Source organism: Mesocricetus auratus, unplaced genomic scaffold (genome assembly GCF_017639785.1).
Source record: "Mesocricetus auratus isolate SY011 unplaced genomic scaffold, BCM_Maur_2.0 Super-Scaffold_100041, whole genome shotgun sequence".
Lineage (NCBI taxonomy): Eukaryota > Metazoa > Chordata > Mammalia > Rodentia > Cricetidae > Mesocricetus > Mesocricetus auratus.
In genome coordinates this window covers 2064554-2084789 of record NW_024429218.1, presented here as the reverse complement: position 1 = coordinate 2084789, position 20236 = coordinate 2064554, and the positions used below count along the sequence as shown (strand labels likewise).

At 47.1% G+C, this 20236-nt stretch overlaps 1 protein-coding gene and 1 long non-coding RNA gene across 4 annotated transcripts in view; one reads left to right on the top strand and one right to left on the bottom strand.

Moving 5' to 3' along the window:
• Hmgxb4 (HMG-box containing 4) overlaps nucleotides 1-8882 on the bottom strand; it is a 37143-nt gene extending 28261 nt beyond the window's left edge. The window contains exons 1-5 of one of the 3 annotated variants that reach the window (XM_005077750.4): nucleotides 8791-8882; nucleotides 3544-3647; nucleotides 2813-2961; nucleotides 2631-2709; nucleotides 997-1949 (exon numbers count right to left, since the gene is read on the bottom strand). In XM_005077750.4, coding sequence (XP_005077807.2) covers nucleotides 997-1949; nucleotides 2631-2709; nucleotides 2813-2961; nucleotides 3544-3574 — 1212 coding nt within the window. In that variant the 5' untranslated portion in view covers nucleotides 3575-3647; nucleotides 8791-8882. Of the gene's footprint in view, nucleotides 1-996; nucleotides 1950-2409; nucleotides 2525-2630; nucleotides 2710-2812; nucleotides 2962-3543; nucleotides 3648-8790 lie in introns of those variants that run through there. The other 2 variants (XM_021231629.2, XM_013118902.3) reach the window with 2 other exon arrangements.
• Nucleotides 8883-8990: 108 nt separating this feature from the next.
• On the top strand, nucleotides 8991-10941 carry LOC121135692. Its single transcript, XR_005872789.1, has 2 exons — nucleotides 8991-9198; nucleotides 10457-10941. It is a non-coding gene; the product is annotated as an uncharacterized LOC121135692 (long non-coding RNA).
• Nucleotides 10942-20236: the final 9295 nt, after the last annotated feature.

Sequence of the window (20236 nt, the reverse complement as noted above, 5' to 3'; positions counted from 1 at the left end):
AAAAAATTTAGATGAGTAACATATGCTTGATAAATAAGGTATATTTGATAATCAAGATTTATAAATTCCTAAGGTCTACTCAGGTTCACTCTAGTGTTTATCTAGCTTTGTCTTTGCTTTCTTTAAGCTTAGCTATTTGGGTAAACTAAGACATACAAAAAAACTACAGCATCCTATAATGGAATGGAATGTCTGATGGGTAAACTAAGACACACAAAACTACAATATCCTATAATAAGATGTCAGATCCTCAAAAAGTCCTTTTCCCAAGGTCAGACATTTAGACAAGTCCCCATTTCCTCAGGGGTTTGAAGGTTCCTACTTGCTAAAAAGGCAGACAAATGACACAGGCTGCTCTTACAGAGGATGCGGGTTTAGTTTCCAGGACCCACATGGCAGCTCACAACCATGGGCCATTTCAGTTCCAGAAGACAGAGGCCCTCTTCTGACCTCTGAGGGTTCCTGCATGCACACAGTGCACATTACCACACTCACGCACACACACATACACATGAAATAAAGGCTGTATCCTGTTGGTCTTTGCACCCCAACACTCAAACAGGGGGAGGATGCGTTGGACACAAAAAAGAATACGAAGGAGTGCCCTTTCCACTAACCCACACCAGTCACTCCCAAGCTGTGAGCTCCTGTTAAATTCATCAGTCACCCACTATTGTTTAGAAGATGTCCTGCAAGATGACCCAGTGGGTACCTTCTCACGTTTCTCAACTGCCCTGGCAGAGAGTGGGTGCTAAGGTAAAGAAATGGGGCACAGGGGCTTTTAGGACTTTAAGAATGATGGTGTTTGATCAACGGGCTGGGAGAACTGCTCTGTTAAGACAGCCAGGGATAATCACACTGCTGCCACGCTTGCCCAGACAAATCTGGCCACTGCTAATAGTTTTCTCTCTGGGTCATCCCATGAGCTCAACGGCCGCTTGGCTTAAGGCTACTTCCCTCTCAGGAAGAAGCGGTTTCACGAAGACCCCTTCTTACCTTCTCTCCCCTGTCTCGCTCTCTGTCCTTCTCTTCTTTTTTCTTCTTTTTCTCTCCATGTCCATCTGTGTGGAGAGCAGGGAGTGGCAGGGTGGGGACACTGGGGGCAGGGCTGGGTGTCATCGAATGCTCCCGAGCAGTGCCATGCTCTCGGGCAGCGCCTGCCGCCAGCCCTGAGCTTCTCTTGGTCCGGGAGTGCCGCTTCTCCTTGTGTCTGTCCTTGTCCTTCCTCTTCTTGCTCTTCTTGGACTTTTTCTTCTTCTTGATTTCTCGGTAAGAGTCGTCTATCACCAGCTCGCCGGCTTCCAGCTCCCCACCAGAGGACGACTCTGACTCCACTAGAATGGGGTCAAGCCCTGTAACAGCCAGGTTAGCGCTGTGGGGCTCTGGAAGCTGGGAGGCATCGGACCCACAGCCTTCAGGGCCAGGAGAGGAATGCGAGTCTGAGGATGACCTGTGCTTCTTCCTGGCTGTTTTCAGGAGGCTCTGGAGCTCGTGTCCTAGGAGTAAAGCACCTTGTTCGTCCCGAGCCAATTTCTTGGAGGACTTTTTCAGAGAAGCTTGTTGGGCAGGGTACTGAAAAGCTTCCTCCTCCACTGAGCTGCCTCCCTTCTCCTTTGGTGAGAGAATAAGTTTCATCTTTAAGCCATCAGGCTCACGAAGAGTCAGTGTCTCTGTGTTCACAAAGAGTGGCTTCATTTTTTTGGGTTTGTGGGAACTGCTGTCCTCCAGGGAGAGTTCTCCACTGCTTCCGTTGCCCTTCTTCCTATGGTGTTCTTTTCTGCTCTCCAAATGGCTTGAAGAACTGGAGGACCTCTCCCCTGCCTTCTTGGAGGCCTTGGCACCTGCTGCCAGTGGGGAGGTGATAGCTTTCAACAGGTCCATTGCTGTGTCGGCAGACTGCGGGCTGGGTCTTTTCTTTTTCTTCTGTGATGATTCCAAAGACGAAACGTCTAGAAACAACGAGAGAAGTACTGTCAACAGGACAGGAAGTAACTTCTAGCAAGTGTTCTCTCTTAACAAAACACACCCACTGGCATGAGGAAAAGGCTACCAGGAACGATTCTGAAGGAGAACAATCAGAACCCCGTGCACTTCTTGGCTTTGTAGATTCACCATTCTTGCCACTAAAGCTCATTCTCTTCCTTGAGTCTTCACAAGACACAGAGAGAGCACACTTGGAATAGAGCTGTGGGATTAAGGGTAATTACAATCTAGATTAGATTGCAGATGGAGTGTCACTGGTTCTTGTGCTGAGGTTAGTCTCATCAGCTATGGCTTTGTGAGTGGATATATTCTGACTGAGAAACGCCACACAGATATACAGAGGGCCCCAGGACTGCATTTGGCAAAGGGATGCTAAGTAACAATGGCACAGATAAGTGGAGATTCAGGGGAGAAGGAACCTGGTACCTTGTGTATCACAAATGAAGACTGTTCTTCTATGCTGAATCCTCCAAAATACCAGCCCTCCACCTCTCTCCTCCTTCACACTGGTTTATCGGCACTCAGAACAAGAACCACTGTCCTGTTAAATAGGCCACTGAGTCAGCAATATCTGGGATCCCTTCCCCTACCCCGACTCCAAGAACCAGAGATGTGCACATCCCACCTGCAGCCCTTCCCATGCTCACCTCCATAGTAGTAATCGTCAGGGTAGTGCTTCCTCTTCTTCTTGTGCGTGTCCGTCCCCAAGAAGAACAATTCACTGTCCTGTGGTTAGAGAGGGACAAGAATTGGCCAGCAATGAGATGACAAGCTAACATTTGGGGCTGCTCTCCTGGGATCCTGGCTTTGAAAGACATCTGGAACTGACCTTTGACTTCTTCTTGGAGGAACTTCTGACCTGGGCAGCAACTTCTTCCTCTTCCCTTAAGAAATCTTTGTAAGACCGCTTCTTTTCTCGCTGGCTGCGGCCAGCTGCAAGTCCTATGTCCTCAAAGCTGTGATCACCATCAAAGCAATCTGGGAAGCACAGACTCATTTAGGGATGGAAATGACTAAAGTACATGAGCAACAACTAAACACAACAGTCCTGTTTCCCAGTTAAAGTTACACCCAGTGAGTCCTCTGAAATGCAGGGCTAAACTCAGAGGGCCAAGACGACTTCTGATGACCTGGCTCCACACACAAGACTCAAACCTGAAAACAATGCTTCCATGCTAATGCCCAATGTGCATCCTCAGATATGGTTTCTTAGAAGTGAGTGATTGGCAGGTAGACACACACTTGCGAGGGAAGGCTGGAAAGTGTAAGAATTCATGTGCTGTGCTGTGGGAGTCCAATGTGAGAGATGTTTCCAGTCCCAGACTCATGAACACTGGAGCTGGCAAGGACTAAGAGTGCTGTGGGGATCGCCCCAATAAACTAAGATTCTTATTTCAGACTGTGGTGTAGTAACCCTGTCCTGGTTTCCGTGTCCATGGGCCCAGTCTGGGAATGATGGGAGCATCACTTGGTCTAGGCTGTGGTGCCCAGTCTTGCTCTCTGCATCCAGGGACTGCAGAGGTTATGCCCTTTGGGATGCTTCTGAGTAAGGGGTCATACCTTCTTTCTTCATGGAGTCATCATAAGCCATGGTGGTCCTGCAGGGTCTTTGAGAATGTGTTGGGTCACTGTGTCCAGGCTCCTTCCCGTCTACAGGACCAGGTCTGAGAAACAAAGAAGGAAAACCTTCCTGTAATGTGAAATCACTGTGGAGAAGCAACCTTCCAGGTGGAAATTCCAAGTAATCCAAGGGCTGACTGGAAGGAACACAGGAGTGTCTTGTCACCTCCGCATATACTGGAGTTGAACTTGCAGGGAGGATGCTAAACTTAACTGGATTTAATTCATGTATTAAAGTTGACATTTGAAGAAATATACAAAATACTTCTTAGATTAAAAAAAACTTCCAAAATTTATGAGAATTTCTGGAATGCCAACAGGACTAATGACACCGAGATAGGGTAGAAACTGACATTAAGTCAGAGGCATGGGTTCAACCATGGTCACAGGATACACAGATAAAGTCAGATGCAGAGGACAGAGTACACCACATACCGGAAGACCACAAAATTCTAGTGAAGAGACTGGTGAATCGAATTTGCTGTGTCATAACTGAAACAGTACCTGCATAGATATTAATCATTTTAAAGCCCTGCATTCTGCTGGGCTTTATGAACTTGTTCAAATTCACTGAAGTACAAAAATGGACATACTTCTCAAATTTGTTGGCAATATAGAAACTTCCAACACTCACAAGCTTTTTTAAAAGGCTAGAAAGAAGTATGGAAAATGCCATTTATCCACTGATGATGAAATTATGATTTTAAGACTTTTCACTAATTTGTAAGTAGCATAATTTAAAAGTTCTAAGTACTGGGTTTTGTTTTTTGAGACAGGGTTTCCCTATGTAGCCCTGGATGGCCTAGAACTCACTATATAGACCAGACAGGTCTGGAATTTACAGAGACCACTGCCTCTGCCTCCTGTGCAGGCAGGTGTCATGTCTCACAATTCTAAGTATTGTAGTGTTCAAAGCAGTGGTTCTCTGCTGGATTGTTTTGTTTGTGTAGACAGGGCTTCTCTGTGTAACAGTCATGGCTGTCTTAGAACTCACTTTATAGACCAGGCTAGGCAAGAACTCAGAGATCTGCCTGCCTCTGTCTCCCCAGTGCCAGGATTCTTAATCTATGGGTTGTGACCCCTTTGAGGGGGTCAAACAACTTTCACAAGGGTCACATAAGACCATCAGAAAATAGCTATTTATACTACAATTCATTTCATTAGCAAAATTAGTTATGAAGTAGCAACAAGGATAATTTTATAGTTATAAAGTTATTATGCCACCACATGAGGAACTGAATTAAAGGGTCAAAGCATTGGGAAGGTTGAGAACCACCGCTATAAAGCATTTTGGGGCATTCAAGTTCAGGTGTCCACATTGACTTTGAAAGTGACAGAGTCACACACTGCACTATAAAGTAAAACTCTTAAATTACCCTAAGGAAACAAGGTCTTCGAAGGATTTTTCTTACTTTCTTTTTTGTTTGTTTGTTTAAGACAGGATCTCATTATGATTGGCTCAGAACTCACTTCTCTACAGAATATTTAAAATAACCATTTTGAAAATGTTTTCACTTAGTTAATCAAATGCTTAGAATTACTTATTATTTAGGATTACACATTTTTAAGCCCAGCAGATAGGTATGGAGAAAATGGCATATATTTGGGTGGAGGCATTAACTGGATTAACAGGGTAAAGTTTTAAAATTTAGCAGTTGAGAATTTTTATTTAGTGAGGCATGGTGGTGAATGCCTTTAATTCCAGTACTCTGGAGGCAAAGTCTGGTGGTTCTTTGTAAAATCCAGGCCAGTCTGGTCTACATGAGTTCCAGGACAACCAGGGCTCCAAAGTGGGACCACCATCTCAAAAACAACAACAAAAAAGATTTTTTTTTGTTTAAAAGTCACATACAATTCACAGATAAGCCAAAGTTGAAAACACAAACGAAAGCACTGCCACGGTTTCTAAGAAATACAAGACATGAAAGGAAGAATGGATTTGCTTCAGGTAAGAGAAGCCAAGTGAAGCAAATAAGCACGAACTGGATTGTTTAAAGCGAGCCGGCACACTACCTGCTCAAAGGGCCTTTTCATGAAATAAAGAGGAGGTAGGGTCAGACCTCATGTAAGAAGGTGAGGATATATGTACATGTGTGTACACATACATATACATGTATGTATGTATCAACCATGTCATCAGTTTTCCCTGTTTCAGCCTTTAATTACTATACTTCTTAATTAGAAACTGTTTCTCAGCCAGGCGGTGATGGCGCACGCCTTTAATCCCAGCACTCGGGAGGCAGAGGCAGGCGGATCTCTGTGAGTTCCAGGCTGGGCTGGACCGATAGCCTCCAAAACAATCGAGAAACCCTGTCTCGAAAAACAAAACAAAACAAAAAGAAACTGTTTCTCACATCCCACCCATTGGTGATGACTTTAAAGGTAATAAAGGTGGATCACCGGGAATGACAGTTTCGCCAGGTCATTTAATTCCAGCACTCAAGAAGGCAGAGGCAAGTGGATCTCTGCATCTGAGGCTAGCGCGGTCTACACGGTGAGTTCCAGGGCAGCCAGAGCTTTTCAGGGAGACCCTGTGTCAAACAAATGAACAACGGCAATCTTTTCACTAGTACAAAATGATGACTTTATTAGAAAGCCACACTGGTCACCTTGGCTTTCACAGGCTGATACCAAGTAGAATAGCTTTAATTGCAGCTCCAGGCTTTTCACACCAGGTAATTCCTGAGAAAGCATTCTCCCCATCCACAAGTTCCAACACTCGAATTTAACCTTATAACGAGCCATCGGTGCCTGTTCCACACCAATATACTTTCAATGGAAGCTAAGGCAGGTCTGACACTCATGAGCTCTCCCCTTGACTGCTTTAAAACTAATATGAAATAGAACTAAGCAATGTCTTATTTGGGGGGGCAGGGCTTTTTACTATAAATGAGAAAGTTATTTTCTGACTGCTATAAGAAACTAGATTTTAAAAAGGTGTGGAAAGGAACTAGGAAATGCCCCTGAAGGCAGGTCAGCACAGGCGTGCTGGTTTTATGTATTAGGGTTAGGCCTGCTACTACTGGAACTTTCTCAAAAATACTGAAGAACATTTTACAGGTTACAAGACCAAATGCTCATAGGGAAAATAAGTGAGCCCTGAACACGAGTCCATTTACTGATATGTGAGGCAGCCCAGAACTTGAGGAATACCATGGACTAACCACAGGCTATGTAAACTGATGGGCCCTGAATCATGGCTCAGGGTTCAGCCGTGGCAGACTCATTAGAGAAGACAGTACCAGGGGAAAATATCTCAAGCAGCAATGCGAAAGAAAGCAGAGCTCAGGCAACATTTATACAAGATTAGATGAACCCCTGATATTCCTGCCAAGTCTCAAATGTTATCCGAGATAAACTGAGGGTTCAGGGGTAGGAAGCAAACTGGTAGGGTTAATGAAGATGAAAAAAGTGTAGGCTGGGTTCTCACATCAGAAAACAGCTACATTAAATGTTGGCAAACATAAAACAGATGCTAAAACCCATTCTCTTGAATTCCATAATTTTGGAGTTTACAAAATTCGATGTTGTCAACTTCAGGAAGCACAGTAAAAATAAACTTCATTATTTAATACTGTTTATGCCGTTATAAAAAGTGAATGCTTAGGAAATTTGAAAATTGTGAATTGGTTCTTCTGAGGTTTTTCTTCAGGATATGAAAAAGAAGCAAGCTGCTGTTCCATTTAGAAGTAAAACTTCGAGTCAACCTTCAGGCACGGATTTTTTGGATAACCCAAGTTAATTATGAAAAAACTTAGAATCTTCAGAGGTAGTATTTTGTTATTTTGGAAATTCAAGCTGTAACTGTTTAAAAAAAGTTTCAGAAAATGATTTTCTGGAGGCAACCTCAGTTCCATCAACCACTATCGAGTGACATCATCCCAGAATAGATAGGAATTAAAAAAGAATGAAGAAAATCCTCCCAGAAAGTTGGGCAAGGAAGGTCTCCTCCGGGCGGGAGCGTCCTCCGAGGCTGTTTTCAGGACTTCAAACTTGCCAGGCTGTGCAGGCGAACAAGAACGACACCAGCGGTTTGCCATCTCTGAAAAGTTGATGCCAAGTGTCAAGCACGGTGCAGGCGAAGTCTTCTGATCTCCGCAGGCCTCCTTCACCGGGAATGTCTCGGAATCCTTGCCACACCCCTTTCCAAGGACCTACCTAGGCAGCACTCCCAGCCCCTGCCAGCTTTGGAACCTGGAGATGTCCACGGCGGCGGGGAACGCGCACCGGACCTCCTCGTACGGCGCTGCAATCCGGCCGAACCGCGACCACCGCGCCGGACACTCAGCTCCACGGGACCGGAGATCCGCGCTGTGAGCAGCCGCGTGCCATCAACAGGCTTCACTTCGGATGCAGTCTTTTTAACATTTTTACTCGTTTGCTGCGAGGGAACAGAGTCGGGCCAGCGGCTTGGAAACAGGGCTGGGGGACGGCGAGGCGGACGGACGGTGGTGTCTTCTTCGTGACACTGGCGGCGGTTCTGGGGGGAGAAGTGGGGCGGCCCGCACGGAGGCGACTCCAACCGGGAAGGCTCGTTCGAACGGGGTGGCGCGCGGAGGACACGCGGGGCTCGTCTGTCCGCAAGGCTCCCCCGCCCCCGGCCCCCCAGACCAGCCGCGACCCCCGCGGCAGGTTCGCGGCCACAGGTAGCCCCGTCCGACAAAGCTCCGCGCGGCGCAGGCGGCCGCCCGCGTCCTCTGCGGCCCGCCGCGCGCCCAGCCCTCTCGCCCGCCCCGGGACCTCTCTCTCCCTCTCTCCTCCTGACGGCCCCCAGACGGCCCCCGCGCCCCGGGTCCCCAGCCGCGCTCCGCCCGACCCGCGGCGGTCCCCGCGCCCGCCCGTCGGCCCCAGGCACCCCGGAGGCGGCGCAGGGGGAGGGGCGGCGCGGGCCGCGGGTCCCCCGGGGCGGCCGCACGCCCCCTCCCGGCCCCGCAGCTTTCCCGCCTTCCCCGTTTGAACAGCTCCCGCCGCCTTCCTCCAGCGGCCCGCTCCAGCCCCTACGCCGGGGCGGCTCCGGCCGCTACTCCAGTCCCCGGCTTGGCCCCCCCCGAGCTAGGCCGTAGCGGGCCTGAGGCGCCTCCGGGGCGGTGTCGCGGGGCCGGAGCGGTGGGCGGAGGCCGGGCGGGGCCGTGGCCGCCCCGGGGTGGGGGTCCGGCCCGGTCTGGTGGGGGCTCCGCTCGCCGCTACCTTCACTCGGCTCGCTCGGATCCCGCCTCGGCGCCGCCGACCGCCGCCATCTTGGGGAAGGAGAGAAGAGCGCGAGCGACCAGGGAGCCTCAGTCGAGCCCAGAGCGCAGACTCCTGCCGCCGCGGGGCTAGCGCGCGGGCCGAGGAGCGTCGAGCGCATCGAATGAAACTGGCGGAGCGCGGCCGCCTTTGAGAAGCCGCTCGGTGGCGGCTTTGCGCCGGAAAGCTCCCCTAAACGTATCGTTTCCCACGTCTTCCGATCGGTTTTCAAGGAAAAGCAGTTTCCTTTCTGTAAGGAAATCGCAAATAAGGAATACTAGGCAACCAGACTGACGTAGTCATTCAAACACCTTCCCCGACCCAGAGCGGTGGTGCCGAAGCTCTGGAGCTCCGCCTTGGATTTCACAGGTTCTTCATCAGTTACATTCAACAGAAACCCGAAAACTTCACGTCGGACACATTCGGGGGGAAAAAAAAACAGTTTTGTTTTCTCTTCCACAAACTCGTGGATCCTACGCGCAGTTCTCCAGTCTTCCTGGTCACCTAACGTTTGTTCTCTTTGGACCCCAAGTCTTCTGGTTCTTAACGCAGTGGTTTTCATCTCGAGACATGTCCCTGTTTGCCTGACTCAGAGCCATGAAGATTAATAGCAGTGTTTATTTATAATTTAGCCATCTACGCCACGTCTGGATATTAGTAACCCCTGTGAAGTGAAGAGGGAGACCATACATTTGCTATTTATATTTACTTATTTTTGGGTTTTCGAGACAGTGTTTCTCTGTGTATCCTTGGTTGTCCTGGAACTCGCTCTGTAGTCCAGGCTGGCCTGGTACTCACAGAGATCCGCCTGCCTCTGCCTCCCCAGTGCTGGGATTAAAGGCGTGCGCCACCACTGCCAGAACATATTTATATGACGCGCTGTAACTTTGCTTTCCCACCGAATCGTTACACCCCACCCCACCCCATTTTTCTTTAAATGTTTACAGGACTGGATAATTGGTTAGGTAGATTAAGGCAGTTGCATCAAGCCAGTGAGTGGGTATATGTTTGACACCAGCAGAAGAGAAAAGTTATTTGTGCAAGTTGTCCTTTGACTGCCACAGGAGAGCTCTTAAATATACATAAAGTGAAAATAAATAGAAGTTACAAATGGTTTTCAAAGAAAGAGTAAATATTATTCCTAAACAGGAGGGGACCCAGTTTCTTCTGATTTGCTGCAGTGATCTTAGACCAGTAAGTAAGTTTACAATGCCCAGAACACGGTTTAATGCCAGGATCCTGTTTTTCTAGTGTAGTGCTGGTGTAGTTGGCTTCGGTGAGAACAGTGAGCTCTCTATCTGTCTGAGCTGGTACCCTAATCACTGTGGACAGCAAGTGACAGAGATAGGCTTGTTTCTAGGGCTGCGAATCCCACTAAACTGGAAAACCACATTACTGCACCCATGTGTGTTTTGCTAGGACGTAGGATCTTATCCTAGTGGCTTTCCATTCCAGAATAGCACGAATGCGTGGACAGCAAGGCAGCTTGTCTTGTACTCATCTCTCAGTGCTCAGATGGCTAGAGGCCAGACTGACAGTGTCTTTGCTCAGTGTAGTGTTCTCCGGCTTTTGCTCTCTTCCCCTTTGCACTGAGTAGAAGATTGGATTTTAATTGTTGCTTTTACAGGTGTCAGATGCTGAGATGAAAAACACCCGACACAAAGTCGCTGCATTGATTCCCAAAACATAATCGCAAATAACGATGGAAATGTACTGCAGTCTCTTTCTCCTCAGTCCTCATCCACTGCACAAAAAGACAGGCAATGAGTTTTACCAAAAGACAATAATTCGTTTTTCTGGGACGCCTTCTCTGATTGGAAGCATTTAAGAACCTTATAAATACATTTCATTTTTGTTGTTTAATTCCTGGATGCGCTAGCTAGCATGTTTTCTGTTTTTAGTGAAACAAACTCTGCAGTTAACCAGAATGCTGGGCAGTGGGGGCGTACGCCTTTGACCCTCGCACTTGGAGTCAGAGGTGGGCAGATGTCTGTGAGTTCAAGGGTACGTGGATCTCTGTGAGTTAGAGGCCAGCCTGGTCTACAGAGAGTTTCAGGACAGCCTGTTCTAGATCACAATTTACTATACAATATACTCGCTCCAATTCTTGCATTTCTGTACAGGCTTTCATTCATTTATTGAAATGGTCCTTATGGAAAGCCCAGCCTGCGTCAGGTGCTGGGTACTGGAGCAGGACCAAAGCCAAGGGTACCACTGTGATTGGGAGTGGAGAGACAGAAAACACTAACGACGTGTTATATTAGGTGTTGATGTGCTGACTGGGCAAGAGCAGTCCTGGACGAAGGTAAGGGTGGGGAGACCGGTCCTATTCCATATGGCTCAGGGAAGGTTGTTGGAATGAGGTGCTCCCCCAGCAGAAGAGGAACCAGTGCTGGGATCCAGCAGGCCAAGGCTGTTGGGATAAACAAGCCCCTCCTCAGAGTCTCCACTACTTCTGTGAGCATCCGAGCACGGCTTTCTGGGGTTTGGGCAGAGAAGGTGGAAGAAGACAGCTGACCCCTCAGAGTTCTCCTCTGCCTCATGAGCACTGGTGAGTGTGCACATGTGTGCGCACGCACACACACACACACACACACTATAATAAATGAATAATAAAAATAATATAATATATAAAAAGAAAATATATAATAATATTAATAAAAAATAATAATTAATGCAATACCGTCACAATCATTCCAAATAAAACAGACAAGAAACACAAACTGCTAAGAAGTAGTGTGTGTGGGCTAGAGAGATGACTTAGAGGTGAGGGCACTCCTTTGGGCAGAGGACCAGGGTTGGGTTGCCAACACCCACATGGTAGCTTACAGCCTCCTGTGACTCCGGTTCCTGAAGATCTGGTGTGGGGACACCAGACCTTGAGCAGAAACCCACTTCCCCTTTGGCCTGGGAGCAGGCATCTATGTATTGTTTACTGAAAACAATTCAGTGCTTTAAAGCTTGATAGGGCTCAGATAGGGCTGGCTCACTGAAATACCATGCCTTCCACACCTCCTATGGCTAGATGCCTCTTCCTGCCCCCTGTGGTGTCTCCCCGATTCTGGGGCCGGAGATTAAACCACCAGCCAGGAGGGTGAGAAGTGGAAAGAATGGTATGTAAATGGATGGCAAAAGTCCTTAAAAAGGGAAGCCCTTTTTCTTGGAGAGACTTCTCCTGAGATTGCTTCTGAGAGCTCTCTCCTAAGCTGACTTGGGAAGATAAAGTTTTCTTAAAGCAACCGACCGGTCTCTGTGTCATCTATCCCGACCACCTCGCTACATTCTCGGATGCAGGCCGCACAGCAGGTGCGACAATTGGAGGTCCCACCGAGATCGTGAAAGCGAGGTAAGTGAGCGGGTTCGTCTCTTTTTCTGGCCAGGGACAGATTGGAAAAAAAAAAAAGAAAAAAAAAGAAAAGAAAAAAAAAAGAAAAGAAACCATGGGGAATAGTTCTGGGAAGCTTAAATTACAGTATCAAGTTAAAAAGTTACTTGAAGGACATGGGACTACAGTAAAGTCTAAAACCTTAGAGGGCTTTCTAAAGTCGATCGAACGAGCCAGTCCATGGTTCATTACCGGGGGGAGCTTAAATATCCCAGATTGGGAGGAGGTTCGCCGTGATCTTCATCAACTTTTACGAAAAGAGGGACCTGAGTCCCTGCCCCCATCTACATTCTCCTTATGGAGATTAGTGAGGGGAGCACTTTTGACAGATAAGGCTAGCCACCGCCAGGTAGTCCAGACCACAAAAGAGGCTTTTTCAGAGTTACAAGAGATTGAGACTCAAGCCTCCCTGAGTTCTGAGGCAGAGAGTGACAGTGAATCATCTAGGGAAACCCTGACTGAAACTAGAGGCTCCATTGTTAGTGAGGATGAGGAGGAGCCTCTTAGCAACAACAAAAGAGTTAATAGAAATCTCGGGGCGCGACCCAAAAGGAGGGACTTCAGTCAGAATCGGGTATATCCTACTCTGTCAGACCTAAAAAATGAAAATAGCTCAGACCCAGACTCTGACGAGTCAGAGTCTGAGAAGGAACGGTTACTTGCTGAGGTCTCGGCCCTTAAAAAGGCTCTAAAAAGGACTCGAATTAAAAAAAGACAGGACAGGGAGAGAAACCCTTCCCCATACTCTGAAAAAAGGGACTCTTCCTATGAGATAACTCAGTCCTTCTCGGACCTGGAGGGAAGACCCAGAGGAGGGGTCCAATGCTGCCCGGTGGTGGCCCCAGTAATGGAAGTTCCAGACCCGAACAATTCTGGCCAGGTCATTCGGCGTCATAACCCTTTAAATTTTAAGGATATAAGACAACTTAAAGAGGCAACTTTAAATTATGGAGCACAGGCTCCCTTTACACTTTCCTTAATGGAATCTTTTGCATCTCTTAATTTGACACCTGGCGATTGGCAGCAGCTTTGCAGAGCAGCTCTGTCGGGGGAGATTATTTGATTTGGAGAGGTGAGTTTCAGGAAAGATGCAGCCAGACAGCCCAAAGAAATGCACAGGCCGGACAGCCCCAGAGAAATGTGGAGATGCTTACCGGGAGTGGTCAATATGCCACCATTCAGCAACAAATGCAATATGACATCGCAGTCTATGCCCAAGTGGCAGCAGCGGCCCAAGGGGCTTGGAAAGCATTGCCTTCCAAGGGAGGAGGGGATCATCTGTCCAAAGTCCTTCAAGGACCCTCTGAACCTTTTCAAGACTTCGTAGACCGTCTCAGTCAGGTAGCAGAAAGAATATTTGGGGGCATTGGGCCTGCGATGCCAGTCATCAAGCAGATGGCATTTGAAAATGCAAATAAGTATTGTAAGGAAGCCCTTCGCCCATATCGCAATAAAAGTCTAAATGACTATATCCGGATTTGTAGGGACATTGATGGAAACTTCATCCAGGGCCAAGTGTTAGCTGCTGCCATTTGGCCCCAAGTGGGGAAAGAAAGACCTACTCTGGGAGGGAGAAAAACATGTTTCAGCTGCGGTAGGGAGGGACACTTCCGTAGAGAGTGCCCTCAAAATACTACTACGGGTCTCAAGAGACCTGGTTTATGCCCCGTTGTCGAAGGGGATATCATTGGGCCAATAACTGCTACTCTAAAACTGACAGGGAGGGAAATTTCCTTTCTGCTAATAATAATCAGGGAAACGGGAGGAGGGCCCCGCCCCAGGGCCCCAAAACCAATGTGTACGGGGCAATGACCCCTGCTCTGGGCAGTGGCAGGACTTATTTTCTCCCCAGAGCAACCCCTTCATATCTCAGACCTCCTTAGAGCCACCTCAGGGAGTGCAGGATTGGACCTCGCTCCCTCCGCCGGGGCAATCCTAACACCGGAAATGGGGATCCAGGCCCTCCCTACTGGGGTGCATGAGCCATTGCCCCCAGGCACGGTCGGACTACTCTTGGGACGGTCCAGTACTATTCTTCGAGGCATCCAGGTACACCCTGGTGTTATAGACCAGGATAGTGAGGGGGAGATTAAAATAATGACATCAGTGGGCAGTGGGGTTGTTGCCATCCCTGCAGGAGAACGGATTGCTCAGTTACTCCTTCTCCCTACAGCTCCTTGTGAGGCTAGAAAAATTAAAGAGAAAAGGGGCAACCAAGGTTTTGGAAGTACCGGCCCAGCAGCATTTTGGGTAGCCACTATGGAGAACCGCCCCCAGCTTACATTAAAGATAGAAGGCAAGTTCTTTAGGGGCGTTTTAGATTCTGGGGCAGATTTCTCTGTCCTCTCAGATAAATTCTGGCCCCCCGCTTGGCCGAAAGAGGAAGGGACAGTGACCCTCCAGGGAATAGGACAGGCTGTGCCCCAAAAAAGCCTCAGAATCCTAAAGTGGCAAGACTCTGAGGGCCACACAGGGCTTTTCCAGCCATATGTTTTGCCTGGCCTCCCTATTAACCTCTGGGGACGGGACCTCATGCAAGAAATGGGAGTGGTCCTCACCACCCAGGCACCAAAGTCCAAAAGCAGGGGCCCCCAGATGACACAAGGTAGGGGCTGGAGCCCGGGGAGGGAACTGGGTAAATTAGAACAGGGAGAGGTTTGCCCTGTGGCATCCCTCCCTTTGGAGACCAGGGCCCCAGGGGATAGGAAGGGTTTTGGCCATTTTTGATGAGGGTCACTGTTGCGCCGCCAGCCCCCATACCCATCACATGGCTATCAGATGATCCGGTATGGGTGGAACAGTGGCCCTTACCAGCGGAGAAACTAAGGGCGGCTCACCAGCTAGTTCAAGAACAATTGGAGGCAGGTCATTTGGTTCCTTCCACGTCCCCTTGGAATACCCCTATATTTGTAATAAAAAAATCTTCAGGGAAATGGAGGTTACTACAAGACTTGAGGGCCGTGAATGCGACCATGCAGCCTATGGGGGCTCTGCAGCCTGGCTTGCCCGTGCCTGTGGCCATTCCTAAAGACTGGCATTTGATTGTTATTGATTTGAAGGATTGCTTCTTTTCTATTCCCTTGCATTCTCAAGATAGTCCTCGGTTTGCGTTTAGCCTTCCTTCGATTAACTTTAGGGAGCCTGCCCTTCGCTTCCAATGGGTGGTGCTCCCCAAGGGATGGCTAATAGTCCAACTATATGCCAGATTTATGTAGCTGCCTGTTTAGATCCCCTCAGACGTAAGTTCCCTGACCTTTACATTATCCACTACATGGATGATATTCTTTTGGCCGCGGCCGAAGAAAGACAATGTTACATAGCCTTTGCAGAGCTACAGGAGCTTCTGGAGGCCCGAGGATTTATTTTGGCTCCTGAAAAGATCCAAAAGAGACCCCTTATACTTATTTGGGTCATCAAATTCAACAAACTGGCCTCCGGCCACAAAGACTCCAGATCGATTGTTCAAATTTAAAAACACTTCATGATTGGCAAAGATTTTTGGGAGAGGTGCAATGGTTTCGTCCTTCTCTTTCTATTAAAACAGGGGCTCTTAAAGCGCTTTATGATATTCTTCCTGGGGATCCTGCTCCAACTTCCCCTAGACAGATTACCCCAGAGGCCAGGGAAGCCCTACAATTGTTGTTAAGAAGTATAGAGCAAGCCCACCTTCGGCGTATAGATTATGGGCAGCCCCTTGTTCTGGTTGTACTTTCATCTAGCTTTTCGCCCACTGCCGTGTTTTGGCAGACTGGTCCTATTTATTGGGTACATTTGTCAGCCTCCCTAAGAAGGTAGTGACCCCGTACTATGATCTCATTTTACAATTGTTGTGGAAGGCGCACAAGTTTAGCATTCAAACCTTTGGAAAGAGTCCTGATAAAATTATCCTTCCTTATGGTAAGGAGGAGGTGGAACATCTACAGATCTTCCATGATGGGTGGACCCTGTTTATTACATCTACAGGCGCACAGTTTGATAACCAATATCCCAACAGCCCCTTGATGTCTTTTTTCAAACAACACCCTGTGATCTTTCCCAAGATTTTAAAGGAGAACCCTCTAGTTGGAGCTCGCTCAGTCTTTACAGACGGCTCCTCCAAGGGTTTCGCGGTGGTGGTTTCTTCTCAGGTGCAGAAGAGGGTACCCATAGGGCAGATGTCAGCACAAGCCGCCGAGTTGTTTGCATGCTTGATGGCTTTCCAAATGTTTGAGGGAGAGCCCTTTAATTTATATACTGATAGTGTTTATGTTGCCAACATTGTTAGACCTTTAGAAACTTCTCCATATGTTCTTCCAACCTCCCAGGTTCGTTCCTTATTAGTTCAGCTCCAACATCTTATTTGGCAGCGCATCCACCCTGCTTATGTGGGATTTATTCGTGCACATACTAACCTTCCAGGACCCCTTGCCCAGGGCAATGAAATTGCTGACTCCTTGACCCGCCCTAGGGTCTTATTTACTCAGGAGCAGCTGGCCCACCAGCTCCATGAGCGGTATCATCTAAATGCCCGCTCCATTAAATTTCACACTGGGTGCCCCTTATCCATAGCTACACAGATTACCTCTCAGTGCCCTGATTGTGCCCCTTATCATAATTCTCCCAATGAGGGGAAAATCCCCGGGGCCTCAGGGCCAACCATCTCTGGCAAATGGATGTCACTCACCTGCCACAGGCAGGGAAATTAAAATACATGCATGTCTCGGTGGATACGTATTCTAAACTGATTTTTGCCTCTCTCCACTCAGGAGAGAAGATTAAAGATGTTATTTCTCATTGCCTGCAGGCCTTTGCCTACATGGGTGTTCCAGATGCCCTAAAAACGGACAATGGCCCTGCCTATGCCAGCAATCGCTTTGCTGCCTTTTGCAGGGAACATCACATTGTCCATTCTTTTGGTATTCCTCACAACCCCACCGGACAGGCCATTGTGGAGCGCACCCATGCCACTCTCAAACAGTATTTTAAGAAAATAAAAAGGGGGAGTATGTTACCTCCCCAATATTCAGTTATCCACCATACTTTATATTTTAAATTTTTTGACCATAGACAGTAATAATTTGTCTGCCATGGAGAGACATTGGAACAAACCCTCCCAGTCTTTGGGATGGGTCAGATGGAAGGATTTGATTACAGGAAAATGGCAGCCACCCACTCCCTACTAGCTAGGGTCCGAGGGGCTGTTTGTGTTTTCCCTCCAGGAAGTGAGAAGCCTATTTGGGTCCCCGAACGGTGCATCAGGCATGTTGACCCCGACTCTGCTCCCGACACTAGGAATGCTCGCCATGATAAAAATGATCCAAACATTGCCAAACTCAGGTAAGGGAAGTATGGACACTGGTGAGGAAAACCCCTCCCACCGTTTTGATGGCAGTTAGTCACTGCAGCTCCCCATTCATCGCCTTTATAGCACTAACAAATACATTGGGAGTGGCTGCTGCCAACACGAGAGTCTGAGTTTCCCCTCCTAAAAGGGGAATCTCTGCTTTATTAAAAATATTTGATATCTCCATGATTAAACCCTCAGTTGAAGGGTGGATTGGATTAAATGTCTAGGCCCTCACCTAACAAAGGTCAAAAAAAGAAAGGGAACCTAAGATGAAAAGTTGCCCTCAGTTAGAGGGTGGTTTGGAGGATCATCCTCAATGGGAGGATAGATTAAAGATGGGTAAATTTAAAAAAACTGGTAACAGTTAATAAATGAGGTATTAGTATTCAGTAAAGAAAAAGACAAAGGCATATAAAATAAAAATGTTTGGTTACATTTATATAGGGTAGGTTATTGAATTTTGTGAGTCATCTCTAAAAACTTTTGGCAAAAGCCTGGCCTTTCCACTTTGCATCTACAGAATTACAAGGAGTGGGTATGGCTGTAGCCCCTGAGTGTAGCTCAAAACTTCTCTAATGAAGAAATGACGAGGGACATACAGGACTTTTTCAACCTTTAGTTTTAATTAAAAGATTGACTGGAGTTGTTCTGTTAAAGAAGTTTCAGTTCAACAAACTAATCATAACCTAGGCAAGGAGAGATATGTATGCATGGTCTGTGTGTATGGACGTGGCCACGTCAGTATGTATGAAGTGTGAAATGTAAATGCGTGAATGTTGACAAAAGCAACTGTTCTAATTGCCTTGGATATGATTAAAGGGATACTTAAATCCCTTCAAACAGTTAAAAACTACCTAAATCGATTTAGATATAGCCAAAAGAAACATCCAGTCAGTCGGTTAATATTTTAACAAAAAAATTCAAGTTAAGCCCTCAGAGCCAGTCAGAGAGAGAGAGAGAGAGAGAAGAGAGGTTTTTTCAGGGAACTGTCCTGCCGCTTTGGCAGGCCCCCACCCCCAAAGGTGTCTGTGTAGATGCAAATTAGGCCTTGTCAGTTCAGATGCAAATGAGGCCTTGTCAGCTAGTGAGAGCTACAGGTTAAAAAAAAAAAAAAGGACTATTTGGGACATAGTATAGTTTACAATCCTTAAATGATTCTCAAAGGTACTTAATGGTTATGTCCCTTTTAAAGGACATCTACTATACTTTAAATAGTGATCCCAATTCACCTAGATAGTTGACTAAGGAGGGTAGACAAATCCTTCTACTGTTATGGTCCAACTTCAACAGTTCAAACAAAATTTAAAAATAAAAGGGAGTAATGTCCCCAGTCTCCCCATGATTCATTAAATAATCCACTCCTCATTTAAATATTTATAAAATATAAATGCCAGTGAGGAATCTGCTTCAGACAGATTCTGACATAATGAAAGTTAAATAACTATTACTCAGGCCAAATGGAAACATCCATACACTAGACAGTAGAGAAGACCCTAATTTGGGGTCGAGGGCATGTTTGTGTTTTCTTACAGGAAAAGAATAAAGCTTCAGTAGCGGTCACAACATCTGGTGAGATGCATGGAGCAGAAAAAACTGGACCTGAGACCGTGGGAGCCTGCTCAAGCCAGTTCGAGATCTCCTAAATCAGTGTTCCTGACCCTTGATGTCATCAAATCTACAGCCCGAGAAAGAAATAAAACAGTCAGTTCGAGATTTCCAGTTTCTCATCAGGCTTGCTACATCAACCTCCTGGACCCGTGAGTTTTCATCCCAAAGCCAACAAAACTGGAAGATTAGCAGCTAGTCTTTGATACACCTTAAAACAACAGAATTCATTTTGCCAGCTTTTCCCTTTGGGGGAAAAAGGACCCATTTAACATTTAGACATTGGTATGGACTGTGATGAATGGCAAAAGCCTTTTTTCAGTATTTGAACAGGACATGGTCACTTGAAATATCAGACTCGGTAGTTCCTGTTTCTGGAATCACAGTGTGTTTTTCTGGAGAAATGTGGTTTGTCCTGGTGCGACAAAAAGACTTTGACTCGGGTTGCATGTTCGGCTGATACTACTGACATTAAATCAACAGACTACATCACCACAGGAACAAATTGGTACCCTGTAAATAGTGCAACAAGCCTCTTGTTCATATTTTTTATAATGCTACATGTGTAACATCAATGATTGTACCTAATGTATCTGTGCAAGCGCACTCTCTAATGCTTTCCTAAGTAGATCTTAAAATAATTGTAAACTTTATCACTGTTTTGACCGTCAAATTGTAACTATAAATCACCCTTGTAGCAAAGAAAGGCTGGTGGTAGAATGCTAAGGCCCAGATCGGGGGATGGGCAGGTGACAGAGAGGCGCTATGTCAGTGGGGGTCCTAGGAATGGTAACAGTGGCAGTAGGCGCTCTGGCTTCATGCTGAGTTCAAAGTGCCTTAGCCCATGGCAATCCCGATAGCCATAAAGCCTTATTACAAATGATTTTAAGGGTGGGGCTACTTCAATGACGGGCAACTTGTGGGGAAGACCCACTCCCACCTAACAGGGGTTCAAGGTCCCCCTAAGACGGGCCAGGGAGGGTGACCCTACTTGACCTAAGACAGGAGTGCCTCATTTAAAAATAAAAAGGGGTGAATTGTGGGGACACCAGACCTTGAGCAGAAACCCACTTCCCCTTTGGCCTGGGAGC